Source organism: Semicossyphus pulcher, unplaced genomic scaffold (assembly GCF_022749685.1).
Source record: "Semicossyphus pulcher isolate SPU_LCO1_2020_fin unplaced genomic scaffold, fSemPul1.0.p SCAF_20, whole genome shotgun sequence".
NCBI lineage: Eukaryota > Metazoa > Chordata > Actinopteri > Labriformes > Labridae > Semicossyphus > Semicossyphus pulcher.
The window spans coordinates 13,382,703-13,403,234 of record NW_027211694.1 but is presented as its reverse complement, the minus strand read 5'-3'; the positions used below and the strand labels follow the sequence as shown (position 1 = coordinate 13,403,234).

Genomic DNA, 20,532 nt, shown 5'->3' with positions numbered 1-20,532 from the left:
TTCATTTCCGGGTTTTCACATTGACTCCACATTGTTTTTTTCATGAAGTTTTACCGCCACCTACTGGACTGGGGGAGCACAACGTTAAAAAATGACATTAGAATTTCATGATTTTTAAGGTATTTGGGTGTTTCAAACGACTGTATGTTGATAGATATCTATGTGGGAAATTATATAATATTTGAAAGAAAGGGCCACAATGAATAGCTCATTTCAAAGTCAAAGAAAATCCTGTTATAATACAGTTTAACAGCAGATACTTAAACATGCCATTAAAGGCAAAGTACAGGTGTGGCTAATTAATTACATTTAAAACTTAAAGGGAGATGTACACGGCGCAAAGTTATCATTAACGTAATTAGTTCCACCTGTAGGCTGTGTTTCCTCAAAATGAAATATGTCTTCTGGCTAATTGTTTGAACAGTGGGGTTTAATTAGATGAACTGATAATACTGGCATTATGAGGCAGGAAAATAAGACAGATAAAAAAAGTTAAATATATTAGTTTATTTTAGGCTACCACATATTCCTTTAATTAAAACAGCAAATGCATCTAATGTACACTGATATACCTGATAAAAATATAAACTGTTTAATTATGAGAACAAATGTTACAATACTACATCAGGAGATGAGTCACAAAAATCAGACATCCAGCTTCATTTTCTTAACAGAGGCCTGTTTTCCTGTCTACACTTACACACATCCCTTTCACTGTGGTCACCACATTCCTATTATATTTACAAAATAAAACATTGACCAGCTTAACAGATTATTGTGTTTGTGGTCAAAATATTCAGTACTGGCCAATACAGTTTTTTCCTGAAAACAAGGTGCCTTAATGGCAGAAGAACAGTCTGAAGAAACAGGTTAGATGAGCAATCATGATGACTTGGTTTTTGCAGTAGGATAAAGGATTGAAATACAAACATAAGTGAAATAATGGTTATTTCGAATGATAGGACAGGACAGTTGAAGTTAGGCTCATTTTTAGTTCATTGCCTGCCTTAAATGCACCAGATTTGGCACCTAATAAGATGTGAGAACATTCCAAGCTCCAACACCAAATAGTAACACATCTACCCCATGGTCTATCGTATTTTTTATGTGGTGACGGTTTAATATCAGAAACAGAGGAGATTTGAGGTCAACATTATGGCACTTAGTGAATACTGATGCAGGTGTGTCTTCAAACAGTAATCTCAAAACGGTCAGGAAAGACTTGTGTAATTTTATAAGGCACTGGTACAAAATAAAAGCGCATGACAATGAAATTAACCAAATCCAAAGACTTTCAAATAAACATATGTTGTAGACCAAATATCCAAAATAATTTGAATATTTCAGTTGCCTCAAAGATGAAAAACTTCTCTGCTTCTTTGCACTACAATTCCATTTTTAGTTCACAGGCAAAATACTTGTATATAGGGCATACATGACTGCAGCAGTCATGTCCTTGTATCTATATTATGTGTACCCCTATTTTAAATGCTATCCAAATTTGTATAGCCTACTACCTATTTACCTTTTGCTCTCATATTCTTGTGTCTGTAAAGTAAAAGCTGGCATCAGAACCCAATCCATGGAAATTAGGTGTTCTAAGTTATGCATTTAACCACAGGTGTTTTGTGCCATTAGAGAGTTTTAAAGTTGCGCGGCCTCAGTGCAGCCTCTGCAGATCACAGCAGTGTGCATCCATGGAAGCTGCACAATCATCTACTTACAGTACACTGATATGCATATCTTAGTATAGTTAAAGTAACTATTTATGTACACCTGGTTTTGAATGGCATTCATTCATATTCTTGCTTTTCAGTACATGTCCCTGTATATCTCCTGCAGAAGCGGGTGCAGCGCCGCGTCCTCTGTTGTCTTTATTTCCTGCACCAACTGAGCATGCTCCGTGACCAGCTCCCGGAGGTCGGCCAGTTTCTGCAGTAGTCTCGGGAAGAGGAAGTTGTCGTCGGGGTGGTTGGCCAGCAGGTGGAGCCGGAGTGCCTGAACAATGCTTTCCTGCAGCTGCTCCACTAGAGGAACATCCACCAGGCCAGGACGATCTGGAGGGAAGGGATAGAGGGAAAAGGAAGAATAATGTGAAGGATAGGGTTTTTTTGCACATTTTTGCCGTTAGTGCATTTTTAAATATCATAAAATATAATTTCCTACATGTTTATTACCTCCGCAGCAGATAATTGCAGCCACAAACAGGGACAGGTCACTGTCATCCAGCTCCAGGGAGTTGAAGCGTGTAGCAAACTGGAATTTGGGCTCCATCATGTCGCTGAATGGCCTTCGGAGGCTCTTAAGAAACTCTCGGGTGATGAAGCCTCCGCCACGGGCCACGAGGAGGCCATCTTTGTTCATGCAGGAGGCCAGAAGTGTGAAGAGGGCTTCATAAACACCATACTTCAAGAGAGTCACCTAAACAGGAAATTAAGATGCAACAGAGCATTCTCTTTATCCAAGTTAAGTAAAACATTTTCTGTCCACTTTTCCCTTAGACAGGAAAACAAATGACAGATACAGCATTCCTACACCCACCTGATCATTAAGATCCAGGCTCTGGAAACCTGGTACGGCCTTGGCAAACTCGGTCAGCTCTGTGACCGTCTCCACCGAGGTGCTCTGGCAGCAGTGGAACAGCCTGGTTTCAGCTTCGCTCTGCTGGAGATCCCCACTCCCTGTAGCAGGAACCACGTCCCCAGCATGAAGGCCAATCTCAGGCTCCGGATTGTCACCGTTCACCATATGGGCCGCTAACGTCCTCTCCGCCAGCTGGAATGTCTCCATGTCGTGAATGATGAAGGGCTGCTGGGAAAAGACAAGAAAAGGATGTGAGGATACAGATTTAAGAATTTATTCAAACTTCATTTGCTTTATTTTCCTTTACCATCTTGTTTGTTTTTCCGGTGAGTATGAGCCGAGCTTTCGCTTTGTTCATGTTGAAGTTCTTCACGTAGGCTTCGTGGATCTGCCGGACGAGGATCTTGTGGTCGGCCAGCATGGGGCTCGCCACCTCTTTCTCCACCATCTTGCTTTCTGCCTTGAGCTTTAGCTTCTCCGCCTGAGGCATCCGACCAAACCGGATAGCTGGTTCACAGAGACATTAATCATTAGCAGCAGCTAGAAGAGTTTTCCAGTGCTAGGATTCTTATTCTACAAAGAAACTGTGTATGTATACATCAGTTATATCCTCCTACAGCTAACATGCATGTGTGCACACTCACAATCATTCACCCACAACAGATCTGGTGCATTCTGTTCTCTTTCCTCTCCACAGAGGACAACATGTCGTCCTCCTCTCAGGTTTCTGACGCTGCTCTGCCTGCGGTGGGAGGCCATCGTAACAAACCCAATGACCCCTAAGCAGTGAGTGCAGCTGACAGGCCAGATGTGGAGCTATATGGAGCCTGTGTTTTCTCAATGTCAAGCAGGCTCCAGCGGGACATTGTTCTATATAAACCCACTCAGTGTAAAACACAGAAAGACACAAAGACACGTCCTGCTGCTGTTGTAAAATACACATACTATGTTGTTGACTAGGCAGATTTTTATGTAACTGCAAGCTTACTGCTTAGTTATTTTTTATTGCTATAGACATTATGTTTTTGGTTTAATTCGTTATTACAACTAAGAAGTATTAAGTATTAAAAATTAAAAAATCTAACTCAAGTAGTACACTCAAAGCCAAACTCGGCCTAGTGTGACCAGAAGCTAATTGTGGCTAATGCTAGCCAACTTTAGCTAGACAATACTGTGTAAATAATGTTAGCATGCCAGCTAACATACTTTGTTTCTCTACTTGTACTACCATTACCCTACGTTTACATATAGCATTATATTAATAGTTATAGTTTTAGTAGTAGTAGTAGTTTATTTTGGTCTGTATCGACAATTTCCCTGCAAACAAATACACATAGAAGTTACATTAAAAAAAGAGAAAAAGTGGATGCTGTAACTTTAGCTTATTATAACGTTTTTTTTTAAATTATTTCTTTGGCTTTTAAGAGACAGGAAATGTGTGGAGAAGAGAAAGGGGGATGACATGCAGCAAATGATCAGTGTGACGAGGACTGTAACCTCTGTATATGGGGCGCCTGCTCTACCAACTGAGCTAAACCAGCGCCCCATATATAGGCTACTGATGTTTTAAAGGAATAATCTTGAAAACTTTCATTTAAGTAAATGTCTGTTAAGTCACTATCTCTCGCTGAATGAGTTAACACAATGGTGATTGAGCCTATGACCCAGTAATGATACCCTTTGCATTTGTCTGCCAGAGAGGGTAGGCGGAGCTAAGCGGCTGCTTTTCCGGTGTCTGCAAGTGTTGCGAGTAAACAGTAATCTAATACGGCTGAACAAACAAAGAAAAGATTGATGACTACAGAAAAATAAGTGAAAATTCAAATAAAAAGAAACAAATTCAAGGCTCAGATGAAGGTCTATGATGAAACAGTCTAAAAAGGAAAGTGACCATCAGCGAGGAAACTCAAGAGTTACAAACGTTATAAATGGAGCCAACCGTGAACGTCTGATATGCAACACTGTTTGGATATCTGGGAAGTGTGCTCCCGCAATTACCATTTATCGCCATAAGGTGCCGCCAAAGACAACGAAACGGAAATCTTGGAGATTATCACTTTAAGTAATTGTTGGACTGTCATCCTGTAATTGTCCCTTGTGGCTGCTTTTTATCAAATGTTCCATAGAATAATTCAATTTCATGTGTTTTGGGCCTTACCGTTGTGGGACATTCCCACCGAGAGGCACTTGTGGAATCGGCAGTATTGGCACTTGTTTCTGTTCTTCTTCTGGATTTTGCAGTTGCGCTCGCACTTATCGTACTCTAGTTTTAGCCTGATGGTCCTCCTGAAGAAACCCTGGTGAGACAGAATGAAGCAACCATTTCATCAATAACACAATAACACACAAAAATACACTCCTGGTACTTTAGCCAATATAAAAATCAGTAAACCCCCAACCACCACATCCGACCCCCTCCTTGCCTTCCAGGTCAAAAATAGCCCTCCCTCGCCTCTCTTCTGTGTTCTGTTTTCCTACTGCAGCACAGAAGACGTCTTTACTTATTCTGCATTCACCTCCAGTTTGAACCTGAAATCAAACATTATTGACCATGTATTTAAGCTTCATTTAACAACACTCTAGCTTCCTGATTGCTGTGGTTTAGTAAGCCTTCAGTTCTGAATGGACCCTTTTAAACAAGGAAACATCAACATTTTAAAGCCTTTCTTCTTCGCTCTCATTCCTCTTTTGTATTCTTAAATTATTTAATACATTCTGAGTCAAAGGTGACCCAAAACCAGCAGCTAATTATCTGATGAATACTGGAGTACTGTGTAAAACCTGTGTCACACACCTATATCTGTAGCACCTTATCATACTGTACATGCCTGCTGTACATTTTCAGCCCTGGTAGTAGAAGTGTTATATTACATTTTGGATTGGACTGTACAGTGGAAATACATCTATTTAAAGGGAGACGTGCTTCAAGGTGTACTGTAAGCTCTTCCCCTTCTTTGCAAATCGTGATTGGACAGCAGCCGTCGAACACACACTGAGAGCACTGCCGGGCAGTGTTCCAACGCATGCTAACAGGTGTCTCACAAGTGCCAGAACATACGATTCTTTGACGTACACTCACACACACCTGTGTAAGTTAGTGAAATGTCAGTCAGGACATTCCTCATTCCTTACTGTCAGGAATGGAAAATTGATATTCTGGCAAAATATCCGGAGGCACACACACACGCGATACGTCAGCAACATCTAACAGAAAGTCTTAATCTTGAAGTCAGAACATTGTTAAGGATTATTTAGTGTCAAAGATCAGTTTTTGTTTGTTTTTTAACCAAAAATGTCAAGTTTTTTTGGGAGAAGCAGCTGTGTTCTTTGGAAAATTGTAAAGTTCCAAGCATAGAGTTTGGTGTCATGTGGAAGTCTTTAAAATCACATTACGAAACAACAGAACCGCACAAGGACAGAAAAACAGATGAGTGTTTGCAGCATGCATGTCTTTGCATGTATGGGGACCATTTACAACCAGAGAGGCACGTACTTGGGATATATAGCTGTGAGAGGTGAGTAACACGAGTAAAGACGTAAGCAAAAACATGGATTGTGCAATGCTTCCTTCAGGGTAAACTTGTTCTAGTGAGACAAAAGAACAGTTTCAATGTTTACATCTCATAAAATAACTTCTTCCTATTGAGCAGGTAGAGGTGCCGGATTGTCCTGCTCTAAATGTCCCGTACACACGTCATACCATCATCACCAACCGCAGACTTAATCCCTGGCACCACGGCAGCACAGCACATTCCATCCACATTCCCACTCCAGCGCGCTCCTCTCTTAAAGCGAGGTGTTGAAAATGATACGCAGAGCCGGTCCAGCATGGAAACCGTGAGCTGTGACTGCAACACATCACACGCCAGACTTTTCCATGATGGCGCAATATCATCAGCCAGAGAATTTTGAGGAACAAAATGCGGTCAAAATACACCTCTCACATGTGCAGCGTCCGACTGATCGGTGTCATCATGTTCCTACTTAAGAATAGCAGCGGTCTGACACAGGGGAGGGCAGGATGAGCTGAATTTGTGGTGCTGGTGATTTCTGCGTCAACCAGAGTCCTGCAGGGAGACAGCCAGCTTTACAGCACTAACATACAGATGTGCATTGCGCAACTGTATTCTTCAAAACTTGGACAGAGAGATAGACATTTCGAAATGTTTGCCTCTTGCCTGCATCCATCACGTCTCCTATGGATTGAAGTGAAATTAATGGCACATTGCCAGACCAGAGGAGTGAAAACAGAGTCTGCACAAAACAGAAAACACTCAATTTCACGTTAAAGTTGTGGCTGATGGGAGAAGCGGGCAAGGTCACAAGTTTAAAAGTCAAGCAGGAATAGCAAACAAAGGCTCAGATTAGCAGCGACAACATGCTATTGGCTTAGCGAGATATGAGCCTAAGACGTGCTCACATGACTCGGCAAACAATGCACTGATGATCCTTAATGGCTGTAACACACACACACAGGACTGATCCCTGAACTGATAATGAACTCACTGGTCTCAGTTACAGAATGTTCTGGGTGTCGCTGTTCTTATATGACATTTTTGTGCATCCCAAGAATGTCAGGAATCTATGCACAGAAGTGTCCCGCAGAGCTAAACCAATTCAGGCCAGGAGGATTTACCTCTATGATTGTGAGAAGCTTCAAAAGATTTTTCTTATAATAAAATCCCAAAGATTACTCCACAAAAAGGTAATATTTGATATTAAACACAGGGGGGGATTAGTGTCAGCAGCAGCTCCATGTGTGTGCAAGTGTGTATGTGTGTTAAAGTCTCTTAGTGGGGCTCTGTGCCAACAAGGGGAAAGGTAACAAGGCAACCGAGGCCACTCTGTCCCCTACCTCACATGACCCGGCGGTGTGCTTTAGAAACTTTCCACTGGCCTCTGGGTCAGGCGCTTCTGCATGCCAAGCTTTGTGTGTGTTTGGGTGTGCGTGCTGCCGCATATGCAGGCATGTATGTCATTGCGAACACATGTGTGGTGTTGTTCAGCTCTGGTATAGTTAGACAGCAACATGCAAAGACACCAAACCTTGTTTGCCTTTGCAGCACACATTATCTGAACAGGACTGTATCTGTGTTTATGTTTATATTTATATCTTTATATGGCGTTTATGTCCTGTCTCACCTTGATATGTACAGTATATGCATTATGTACATTATGTCCTCTTACTGGCTGCACTGAGTCACACGTCTCTCACCTTGCAGCCCTCACAGGCATGCACCCCGTAGTGGAAGCCTGAAGCCTTGTCTGAGCACACCCGGCACTCCAGGTTGAGGGGGCTGAAGTTCTCCTCCGGGCTGGGAGCTGCTCCGCACACCCCCGAAGACGGGCTGGAGGCGGGGGTCAAAGTGTCTGCAGCAGACAGCAAAGCAGAAAGGACAGAAAGTGATTGCACTAAGCTGGCTTTTGAACAAATAACAACGTTAAAATGTTAAACATCCTTAAAATATGACTTGTAGTTTAATTATACGCAGAGCAGAGCAGGTAACAAAAGTCCTTTGTGAAAATATAATTGTTCACTTTCTTACTTCATGAGAAGATTCTTACTACTCATTAAGTATACCTCATGAAGCTACAACCAGAAGCTAGTAAGCTTAGCTTAGCATATTCAAAGATTTACTGGAGTAAAAGTAAAATGTTTGATTTGTACAGATTAAATAAATTACATATAAAGTATTAATTGGAGATTTTAGAGGTGGTTTTTAGGTGGACAAAGCCAGGCTAGCTTAGCTAGTCTTTGAGCTAAGCTAACAGGCTGCTGGCTGTAAGTTAGCTTAGTTTTAGCATACAGTAGTGGTGCTAATCTTGTCATCCAAGTCTTTTTATTCCAAGCGTACTGGTCAGATGACAAAAACATATTTGTGAGATATACAATTTAGAGCAGAGAGAAAAAAGGTTAGCATAAATAATTAGCTGGCGCACTGTATTGCGTTGACCCAGCCAATGCAAACAAACAAAAAATTCTACACTGTTTAAGGGAAAAAAAAGCCTGTGTAAATATTAACAGCCAAAAATAAAGCTACTGAGCAGAAGGCAGATGCAGGAAATGTACGGACAAGTAACAGTAGCTTCATGAACACTTTTATTTTCAAGCTGTTAGCTGTACACAAAGAGAACGTGGGAAATAGGCTGCTTGTGTTGTTGCAAGCAGCATTATAATGGACTGAAAAATGATTGTAACAGTTGGATACTAGACTCACATGACCCAGATTAACCAAAACAAGATATCTGTAAAGTGGGTCACACTACATTGAATATTTTTCATGAAAAAAATGTGTATTCACACACATCACACACTGCTGATTCCTGTAGGGAAGGCTGCTGCCTGTGTTTGCTTGAGTACATAAGTGTCTCCTGCAGACTTAGTAATTTTAGTTGATGTGTCTCCTTAAAATAACAGAAGGCTGGTCTCATTTTTCAAGTGCTGCAAGATGGAGCAGATACAGAGAGAGAGGAATTATCAGACAGACCTCTTTAGTGAATTGAAACATGGCACAGTGGAGCTTAAAGGTCAGAAGGTCAGTGTTTTAATGATCCTCATTACCATGACATTTTCACTACATTGTTAAAACAGCTAGAGACGTTCTTGTTGTTGATTCATTGATTTATTCATTAGTATTTATATTACCTTTTTTTGACCACGAGGCCACACGTCTACTCACCCAGCGCAATGGAGCTCTCAGACCCCGAGCCGGTGCTCTGCTGCTCAAGGAAATCAAACCCCAGCGTGTCGTCTCCGATAGACTGGGAGATGTCACGCAGATCCTCCATCAGGTCTCCACACAGCGGACCATCCAGCAGGGAATCCCCCAGCGGGGAGGGGGGACTAAAGAGATCCCCCGCCATGGTGGAGATCAAACCAAACCTGGGAGGAAGAAGCCCTCACTCACCAGACTGTGAGAAGAGGAGAGAGAGAGAGTAAGGGAGCAGTTCTGGTACAAACTCCGGAGGAACATTTATAAACTGCCATGTCTCTGCTCTTTTAAAATCAACATTTGAGCTTTTATTTCAGACTTCCTGGAAGATTAGACGGAACCCACTTTAAAAATTTGTCCCCATTCCCAAAACTCCAGTCTCACACTTAAGTGTAGATTACTCCCAAGACATGCTCGTTAGGTTCACTAGTGACTCTAAATTGCCCGTAGATATGAGTGTTAAAGGTTGTCTGTCTCTGTATGTGACCTGTGACCCTGAACAGAATAAGCGGTATAGATAGTGGAAGGATAGATGAATGGATGGATAATTTCATGTCTTGTTATTTTTTAACACTGTCTATTGATCTTCCAAAAAAATGAGCAAAAATAATCCACATTGCTGATTCTTAGTAGAGACAAGGCAAACCCTGCTTTTGGATAATGATGACACACCGCATGTCTTCTCTGCGGGCTTGTGGCTACTAAGGCCAACCCACAGACAGTAAGGTCACAACCTGTTACATATTAGCATACTATTACTTTATTAATTTCATTTTTAAAGCTCCTGTGAGGTGTTTTTTTTCGCTGATTATGAAACAGAATTTTAATTCAGATTACTCTATATGAGCTACAAAGCAAACCAGACCATCAGCGACAAGATTGGTTATTTCAATATAGTTATTTTTAATGCCTGAAACTGCTGGCGGGGGGTAGGTGTAAGACGAAGCGATTAACTGCACGCTGTCTTTGTTTACATTTTCCAAGGCTAAAATTTAAAGTGAGTGCTACATATGATAAAGAAAGCAGGATAAGATTTTTTGTTACACCACTAAAGCATGTACAGGACAAAATCAGTGAAGAGATAAGAGGTATGGCTTTGTCCACAGGGGGCGCCAAAATCACCACAAACCGAAAGTTCCTCACAGGAGCTTTAAAGAAGCATCACAGATCTGTTTTTGATTTGTTTTTTTTGTTTTTTTTGTTAGCTTCTTGTTACGCTCTGAAACATTCTGACTGATTATTCCTGACCTGTTGTCCAAATGATCTTAAAGAGGAAAAGCATGAGAATAAATGCTTAAAAAAGTCACGTTAGGGTGACGACTTCTCAGATCACCTCCACATGCTTTAGTTTTCCCGTGTGTGAGCGACTGAAGTTTGCACTTTTGCACCTGTCAAAAGATCTCCACCAGCAGCGAGTGCATTCCAGGATTTACCAATTGAGTACACATCTTTTAGGACTATTTGGCAGCAGAGAGGTACCCCTAAATTTGGGATATTTGGGAGATGAAGCAAGCCAGATAGATTGCAGCTTTACTATACAGGTACAGTATAACAAGGCTACTAATGCCTGAGGTAAGTGCATGTGAAAGTGATTGCTTAATAAGTGAACCTTGCACATAGTCAACAGCAGCACCTTCTTTTGACTACATTATTCATACATAAAACCTGTCCGGCCAAAGTACTTAACCTGCAGCTTGTTCCAAAGCTCTGACTCTGATTCAGTGAGCACCTCTGAGGCCTCAGAGACTCAAAGACACTCAGAAGAGCTGTTTACACTGCATGAAAAGCTTTTCAGTGTATAGACACGCAGCTTTAACTCGCTTTCTCTGTCCTTGTCTGTATCTGCCCTCTCAGAGTGGATCTTAAAGATTGTGTGGGATGGAGTTTAGTGGAGCTCACAGCTGCTCACAGCGGGGTAAAGGACATCTGTTTGAGTCATCACACAACATCACAGCACTGTGGCTAATGCAAATGTTCTATAACGCTCTGTCTAACTTCCAGTAATTCATGGCAGCCGATGTAACTGTTGTTTTTCTATAGACTGTCATTGATTGGCTTGTCAGGACTCCAGATGATTTTCCTCCTCTAAACCATCGTTTATTTGCTGTAACATTACAATAATAAGATTATAACAGTACTTTAATGGTCTCAAAGTTATTATACCATTTTTGCCGATTACTAATGCTGCTCTATAATACTGGGAGATTTGGCTGTGGGGAATTAATAGAGCTTATGTGAGCTCAATGTAAAGTCTCAGTTTACACAGCTGCATGCATCTTGTAAGCCAAGCGTGCATGAAAAATTAGCTAATATGGGATTGTGCAACTTTAACTTTCACTGTTTAGAATATGATGTTTTAATTAGGTGAAAGGCTTTCTTTGTCTGTCTAGGTAGATAAACCCCTGAGGCCAGACAGCGAGGTCGTGATTGATCGAAGCGTGCTCGTACTTGTTTATCTAGTCTCTGAGTTGCAGCACGCCAGCGGACAGGTCCTGACAGAATGCCAAAGCTGTGTAAAAGGGGATATCTGTGAGTGTAGGTTAAAAGATGGAGGCGCTTACAGACATGTTGTGCACAGTAAAGATCATACAGACTGAAGTGGCTGTTGATTAAGTGTTGTCTAACTGGTCTGTCGAGCTGCTTCGATGTGCCAACCAACGTCTGACAATCTGATAATGCTAGTTGACAAAGATTTCTCAGTCAAAGGGTAAATTGGGTGAAACATTTGGATCTCAGCGCAGGGGGCCACACAAGGAAATGTCCATATTTTGCTTTCCATTATAAACATAAGATGCTGCAGTGTTCTTGAGTTACATCCAAAATATGTAGGATCCCATTACAACATAAACTAAACCATTTCCACATCTGGTTTGGATGATTTATTGCAGTATAGTTTTGTGTGTCCTGACCTGCACTCTGCTATGATTTCATGCAGAGCTGAAATTATCAGTTGACTCATCTACACACACAGTAGTTTGGTGTTTAAGTGTCTGTGTTACATTTTTCGAACTTGTTGTCCTTGATTTAAGCCAATTTTAAGCAGTCTATCTGTAATGGTAAATGGACTGTACTTATATAGCGCTTTTCTAGTCTTTGCGACCACTCAAAGCTGCTTTTACACTACATATCACATTCACCCATTCACACACTGATGGCAGAGGCTGCTACGTAAAGTGCCCAACTGTCAATCAGATAACACATTCATACCCGTTGGCTATGCCACCGGGAGCAATTTGGGGTTCAGTGTCTTGCCCAAGGACACTTCGACATGTAGCCTGACGGAGCTGGGGATCCTTCCGATTGAAAGACGACCGACTCTACCACTGAGCCACAGCCGCCCCGTGTCTGTGCCTGTAGATTAAAAGTTGTTCTGATTCTATTAGTTTAAATCAATCAACAATTAGTTTGACATTTAGGTCATGTTACAACAAACATGCCAAACATTTGATAGCTCCAGGTTGCCAAATTGTTTTGTTCTTAGAATAAAGTAAATACAATATTTTGGGGTGTTGAACTGTTCAGTTAGACAAAACATGACATGACGTGTTCTTGTGTTTTATTTACCAAAAAAATCAATGGACTGACCTAGAAAATAAGCATCAGATTAACTGTAAATGGAGATAAACATTACTCACAGCCCTCTGCAAATTGTCTCAATTTCCCCTTCAGAATTGTAAAGATTTAACAGGTAGATTAGATGTGACTTGATTTGACTTTCTTTCCCCTTTCATAGATAACCCACTCCATGTTTCCCCATCACCTCAAAAGGACATTGTGTTTTTAAGTCCCAGAGGAACTACACTCCCAGACAGAGGGCTCTATCTTTAGGTCACAGGAGAAGAGGAAACAGGAGCTGCACCGAGAGCCGACAGCCATGCTCAACAAAGCATGTTAACAGACCACAGTGAGGATACAACAGACCCACAAGATCATCGAGTTGCAAGACTTCCAGATGGGTTTGTCAGTATCTTCTGCTGAATAAGGACTTAAGCTTTGTAACAAGGTCCTCCATGTAACACAGACAGGAAATTGTGTACAGGGGAAATCCTAAAAACCCACTTCCACTGTTTGACTTAAAGAAGTTCTGCATCATGTTTACCTGTTACTGTCTGGTGATATTGCTGCTGCAAGTAACTGTGGGGCTTAAAGGGAAAGTGTTGGCCTACAAATAAACATTTTCCACTCATCAGAATGAATCTTGAACACGTGGGCGTGTGTTTATTAGAAAAACAGGTGAAGGCTTAACTAGTCAGGAAGTTGACGGGTTCAGTCCAAACACACAATAAGATATCCTACTGAGATTCTGAGAACAATTACACGCATTCTTCTTAAAGCAAGAATAGGAGCAATAAGTCAGCAGCTACAGTCGCCTATGGCAGTCGTTAAAGACAGCCAAATGTACTTGTAATGTTATGTTTTTTGAAGGATAAATCTAAAAACTGTAGCTACATCTGAGCATTTAAAGTTTGAAACAGACAAACAAGGTCTATAATAACAAGTACTTAACAGCAGTTTTGAATAAAGGTTAATAATACCTCAGAGGCTGCTATCCGAAGCATTTTCAGATGCTGTTACCGGGATGGACGGATGTCAGTTATCGAAGCAGGGAGGTGTTTAGGTCCCGGGACGCTCCGACGCACTGATCCACAGATCTCCTCCGCTGAAAACTTGACGCGTCGCCTCCCTCCGCGCTGTCAAAACCTTCGTTCATCCTCTGCAGGAAGTAGCGTAACGACGGACGGCGACATGGCGCACACACCCCCTGACACACCTATGGTTTCAACCAATGCACATGCTGGTATCTGAAAGCGGGACCACCCAGCTTTACTTTGGCAGGATACAATCACTTCCTGGTGGCTCGAGACGTCACGGGTCGTTTTGAAGGTTTTTTTAATCGTTATTTTTTATTTATTTATTCCTTGGGTCTGTCTGTAGCCTATGTGGTCTGAGGATGTGTGTAACGGCCTCTACGATTATTTGTCTTTTAAACTACGCAATAACAGGCAGTAAACACAACACTCTAGCTTTTTGGCTATGTTAAATCAATGGCAGATTAAGGTCTCGTGCATCATTTACAAAAGAGCCAATATAAATCATTCACTGGAGTATCACGTCATCAACGTCATAGGTCGGCTATTTTAGGTTAATCACGTAAATGCTCAATAAAACGGCAGTTTGTCAAAATAAAATATCAAACAGTGGACTTTCCGCTGAATAAAAAATAATAAAGCAAATAGTAACCTAGTTTAGTATATAATACATTTATAGCCTTTACTTAGGTTAATGGTAGTTAAGTAACCCATGTATGTTTTGAATACATACTGCAGGCCTATATTAGGTATTGGAATGTACTGATACCTTGGACTCAGTAGGCCTACATTTGCCCAATAATACTTGCATAATGCATACACTGTAAGTCATTGTGTGTAATAGGATGTAAATAAACATGAATCTGGTATCTATCTTTTGCTAATTTTCAATGAAAATACACTATATAAATATGACTTCATGTTTATACAGTGTATTACTAATCTGTTTTTATTTTAAAACAGGAGTTAAATATAATATATAAATAACGAAGGGGTTACTATATTGCACACCAACTAAGAGTGTCAGTAGGTGATAGGCCTAGATCAAGGTGTGGTTTTTGGTTTTGTACAATTAGCATGTATAAATGGTGTAAACTATGCTGTAAACTATGTCAGTACTACTTTACAGCACTTTTTGCAGTGTATATTTGCAACAACTTAAAAAGGTGCTTTTTTTACCAGCATCCAAACCTATGCACAACATGTAATATCTGGCGCCATCTACTGTGTGTCTGCGCAGTGTGTCTGTTTTTTCATTCTGATGTTGTAAAACTGTCTGGCCTACATCTTTTCCTGTTGACTTTCACAGTAAAACCGGACAACAAAAGTCTTGTGAGGCAGCTCAGTGTGTTTCACACAGACAAGTGGGAGGGTGATAATTTATGTTTTTTTGCTGCTACCTCAGCACCTGTTCTCTTGTTCCATCTGTGAGGAAAACACACAAGCTCGCGTCTTCTAAAACACAAACACTCAAGTAAGACTCAGTGAACAAGTATAAGCTTTGAGGAAGTTTGCATCTTGCTCAAAGCCTGAGAGACATTCTGAAGTGTGTTAACAGTGCTGAACATATGGCTCAGATAAAATGGTATGTCTCTTCCTTTGCTTACTTTGAATTTTGATTTTACTGTTTTCAAGAATGTTCTTTTCCTTGGATCCAGAACATTATCACCATCTTGCATGGAAAAATGACAAAACAAATCGCCTTTATTAGGAAGTTCTTTAAAGAAAGAAAAACTTTTTCTGCTTCTTCTACTACAAAACATGTGTGCAAGCTAAATCCTGAGCTACAGAGGCTTTTAAGAACCATATTTTGTACAATAATGAGCTCCTTAGAAGGGTAACAGTAGTAGTTACTGTTCCAAGAACTGAGTCTTTTATCTCTGCACCTCAGAACCTGGTAGACGTTGAAAGGATCAGTCTTAGTCATTGTTTGTTTGCACAGTATTTCTTATCGTCTTTATTTTGTATTTATGAAACAGTACAAAGTTATATACACCGATCAATTTATAAAGCCAACTGCCTTTTCCATGTTATCTTTACTGCATCTGTCAAGTAATTAACGTTACTATGATAAACATGTTGTGATTTGGAATCACTCACCCGCTCAATGAAACCTTGACATCAAACACCGGTCTTTTGTTGCGTTTATTTTTTAAAAGTCTATCAAGTGAAAGGGTGACAAAGACGTGTGCACTCTCGTGATGTATTGCTGCCCTCCAGGGAAGGCAGTAGGTTGTATAGTTAGCTCCTGATGGGGTAAAATCACAACCCTGAAACCACACAACCTACTACCTCACCCTGTACGAACACCATAAGTCACCCAGGTGGGGAAGAGGAGGATGTGTATCTGAAGGTCTGTGACACTCAAGTTAAACATGACATTTCAGCACAAGTAAAAATCATTGTGTAAATAGGCTAATGGAAACATTTTGTTAAAGTAATAGCAATTATTATCAGCACGTTTCAAGTATAAAAAACTACAAAAGTTCCTTTTAAAATGTCAAAAACTTCTCTCCCTATATATATATATGTCAGAAATACACACTTAATAATGTCAGGTAATCAAAGTGGATAGCCTACACACAGATCATCTCTAAGATTGATCTCTAGCTTATCTACTTCTCTACATCGACTCCTTTCCCTGTATTTTAACAGTAATAGAGGAAATCAACAGGAGTACGTCCAAAATTAAATTAAATTAAATTAAAAAAAAGGGGAAAAAATAATTTGCAGTGTAGAAGTTGTACTTTCCTTTGTCACAACGATGATGACGATGATGATCATGCTGCCATCACAGTCGCTTCAGGAAAGACAGTAAGTTGTATAGTCATCTGACAGCTTGGGAATGACCCTAAAACTATACAACCTACTACCTCACCCCAAAGGACAGTTTATCTCCTGATGCTGTTTCTTATCTCATGTTGTTCATCGTCGACCTGTGGGGAAACAAACTTCAAACAAAAAGACAAGGTCGCAAGTGAATGTTTAAAAAATATATATCTACAGATAAAGAGTGTGTGATGCATTTGAAATCTTTTTTATAAAGCATCTAAGTGGGCCTTTGAGTTGAGTTATTTACATCACACATACTGTATGCTCTTCATCATTATAGTGTAGTTGTATTCCTAATTGTAACGGGATAATTAGTCCACCTCTGGGACTTCTAATAAAGTTCAAAGTTACTAAAGGGATTAAAAATGTATCTAATTTTTTAATTAAACTCAACTTTTATTTGTGACAATATCTCTATTGTTTTTTATGCCATTTGAGAACTTTTCTAAAATATAAAACTTAATAATAAATATGCAAAATATTATTTAAATGATCTTTAATAAAAACTTCTTGACTCTGGTAAGCAGGCTTTATTGTATTTATGATATCGTTAAGTTTCTTTTTATTTCCTTCTTTGTTTTTATTGATTCTATTTTTACAGGACATCCAATCTGATGTGAGAGCAGAGCAGATTGAACTGACTGTGTGTCATAAACTGAGATCATTTCACTGTTGCAAACCAAAGAATGCTCCCAATATACTTCCTGGAAGTCACTCATGCTTGACAGGTCACGTCCTCTCTGCAGTGAAGGTTTCAGGTCTGTGCGGTGTGTGTCAGCTCGCCTCCTCTCACGTTTCCTCTGCCTAATGGAGACAAACGAGAAGAGAGAGTGAGCTGCTGCTGGATGTCAAAAGGTCACACTTTCACCTCTTGTCTTACGCATAACGACAGCGCTCAACTGTGCACATGAACATGCACGCTTATAACATAATACAGGAAGCAGTATGTGTGCATGCTTCTGTGTAAAAACCTGCATACAAATGCAGGTGTTTGCATGCATGCACATGAACTCACAGAGAGTGAGAGTGTCTTCTGTTTAGATTATTCATGAGGATCTTGTTTGGCAATCAGCAGAGGAACTGTGTTGTTACCTGATGGCTTAGACAAGTGATAAACCACACTATTAACCTTAAACTAGTCGCTAAATCCTTTCGAAGTTACATATAATCTTTATAAATCTTTATGCAAATGAGCATACATAAGTGTGTGTGTTTTAGGCTGAAAGGTCAAACAGACAGGTGGTGGTTGTTTCAGGGAGTTTCCTGAGTGAGACAGGAGAAGCTGCGGCCCTGCTGCGGTTTCCCCTCTAGCTGGGGAGCGACGGGGGAGACGCGAGGAAGGGAGGTGAGGTTCAACTTATAAAAGTGAGTCACTGCCTTCACTCCTCACACGCAGGCATGCATACGCACGCAGGCACCAGTTTGCGGCTATTTTACTGCAGGTCGGTTTTCCCATAAATGCCACACAAATCTCCACACGAGCTACTTAACGTCCAAGCCTGGGAGGTACACAGCACACGCTCTTTGCTATCACTGCTAATGTGTGTACAGCGAGGTATCAGGTTTACACAGGACCAGCTCTTTTACTTAAGGGTCGATTCATGCAATTTAAAGAAGACATATTTTCGTGTTTACCACTGGTGGGGTCTGAGATTTCTACACCCATCCTAACACAATGGAGATGAATTGAATTTCATTCTTGGTGCAGACAGCTTGAAAACGTTGTGGTCTGGATAATCCACAGACCTCAATGTGAAGTGTTTAAATCCTTTCTCACAAAGAAACAGTCCCTACAAAAACTATTGACAGCTTGTTATGTGGATTACACAGGCTAACAAAGAACTAGAATTTTTTGAATTTTCTTTTTAAAAGATTTTTTTTGGCATTTTGCCTTTATTATATAAGAAAGCTGAAGAGAGACAGGAAATGTGGGGAGTAGAGAGTGGGGGAAGAGATGCACCAAATGGATCGGCAGACCGGGAGTCAAGCCCGCGATCAGTTCGTCGAGGACTGTAGCCTCTAGACATGGGACACCTGCTCTACTGACTGAGCCTTACCAGCGCCCCGTGGAATTAGATTTTTAACCTTAAATTAATTCACTGACATGTCTATAAACGAAATCCTGTCCTTCTCCATTGTGTATGGGTGGAGGCCGAAATGTCAGAGTTGGTTATTTCAAGGCAAAATTAAAGCAGCTACTAAGGTGTAAAAAAAAAAATATTTATGGAATTTGTTAAATATTTGGTTGATTAATTCTACATATTTTGCTTTTTGCCTCCTCTTTACCGTAGTAACTTTTTGAATTATTAAAAGAATGCATTGTTTTCATATCAATACCTAAAACACCTCCATCCAGTCTGTAAAACATGTAATGGTATTATTATTTTAAAAGAGGTGTAACACCCTGCAGCAATAAACTTCTTTTCCAAAAGAACATTGGTCCAACATTTTTGACTCACGGCGCCATAAACTGTAAAAGAGTGTTAAACTGTCAAGAACGATACTCAAAATTATTTGAGACTAAACACTCGAGTCTGTGAAGTGAGTGGGCCCTGTGTGCCTGGAGGACGGGAATACAACAGGAAAATCATGACGTAAAATAAAACAACCTGTTCCTTTTGTTTTTGACTGTTAGATGCCTCTTCTTTTATCATCACAATATTCAGGTAATGCACACTCAGTCTTTCCATCTCTGCAGTGACATGTGATATTTTTTTGCTCACAGTACATTTTTTCAGACATTTGTGTGTCATGGTATTATCTTATCTTAAATAGCCTATAAAGCCTGTTAAAAAACGAAAACTCTTTTGCCCAGTTAAGGCACCGGTCACTCTGCCTGCAGTTGACCAAAGTCACCAACAGGTGTCATGTCTCCCACGTATGCATGGAGAGTGTGTGCAGAGCCCAGGGCTCCCGTGACAATAAGGCCTTTGTGCAGTTCCGGGTGCCAGCCGGTGTGCCCTCGTGTACTGTTTCCCTCTAATCTTCATTTGACCTTTAGGCTGACGGCTTTTCTTTCCCCTTTTTCCCGACTAATTTCCTTTGAGGAGATTATCTTCGAACCGCACCGCAGACTTACTGATTCAGATGACATGACACACAGAACGCGCCGGGGCTGGTTTCTGATGGGACTCGACGCTCGCCGCTGCTGTGTGCGGCGAACAATGTTGCCGGATTGTGTTCAATAAACTAACGACGAACTGTGTTAATTGTGTTGTGTGCCTGCAGGCCGCTGGGGGAGCAAACATGAGGATTCATAATCTGTGCTGCAGATCTGACCAAAATGATCGTGTGCGTGTGTGTGAATGCCACCACACTGAAATCAAAAACATGACACAGACACACATTAAACGCATAATTGAGTGTGAGGAAAATATGCATTCAGATAAAATAAAATAACATCTGAAAATTCAGAAAATTGATAAAAAGTTGATATAAAAGATTAAAAACTAACCTTGACTTTGACGTCGGAGCAGGAGAATCAAGTGGTTCGAAAATAATGAGCCTGCGAATGAAAGAGAAAAACAGATATGTAAATAAAGTTACACTCACACACATCTACACACACACAAAAATACTGTGCAATTACAAATTCACAAAACACACACACACACACACACCAAGGTGTCCATGTAGCCCTCAGGTCATAAACCTGCCAAGCAGCTACTTGAGTGTGTCATTAGGGCTGATGTAACATATGTTAGAGTGATCACAGCTCAGAATACTGCAGCTGATTTTAGACTGGATAACTATATTACCACAAACTGGCTCGAGTTGAAGAAGCTCAAGATTCATCTCAGAAAAGCTACAGAAAA

General features: G+C 40.6%; 1 protein-coding gene across 2 annotated transcripts; it reads right to left on the bottom strand.

The window, feature by feature from the left end:
- Window positions 1-519: 519 nt before the first annotated feature.
- On the bottom strand, window positions 520-13,924 carry LOC138599798 (peroxisome proliferator-activated receptor alpha-like). Of its 2 annotated transcripts, none has more exons than XM_069671554.1 (8): window positions 13,832-13,924; window positions 9,264-9,495; window positions 7,799-7,953; window positions 4,742-4,880; window positions 2,891-3,090; window positions 2,542-2,811; window positions 2,178-2,421; window positions 520-2,057 (listed from the first exon to the last, which is right to left on the bottom strand). In XM_069671554.1, exons 2-8 carry the CDS (start codon window positions 9,445-9,447, stop codon window positions 1,813-1,815), a joined length of 1,437 nt encoding a protein of 478 aa, XP_069527655.1. In that variant the 5' UTR covers window positions 9,448-9,495; window positions 13,832-13,924; the 3' UTR covers window positions 520-1,812. The 2 variants fall into 2 exon arrangements, with proteins under 2 accessions (XP_069527655.1, XP_069527656.1); XM_069671555.1 differs by having other exon boundaries at window positions 2,542-2,808.
- Window positions 13,925-20,532: the final 6,608 nt, after the last annotated feature.

Coding starts and splice junctions, on each gene's coding strand:
- LOC138599798 (XM_069671554.1), bottom strand. CDS start 9,447: ATGGCGGGGGATCTCTTTAGTCCCCCCTCCCCGCTGGGGGATTCCCTG. Junction 3,091..4,741: donor GGTGGGAATGTCCCACAACG/GTAAGGCCCAAA, acceptor TCTGTGAACCAG/CTATCCGGTTTGGTCGGATG. Junction 2,058..2,177: donor TGCAATTATCTGCTGCGGAG/GTAATAAACATG, acceptor CCTTCCCTCCAG/ATCGTCCTGGCCTGGTGGAT.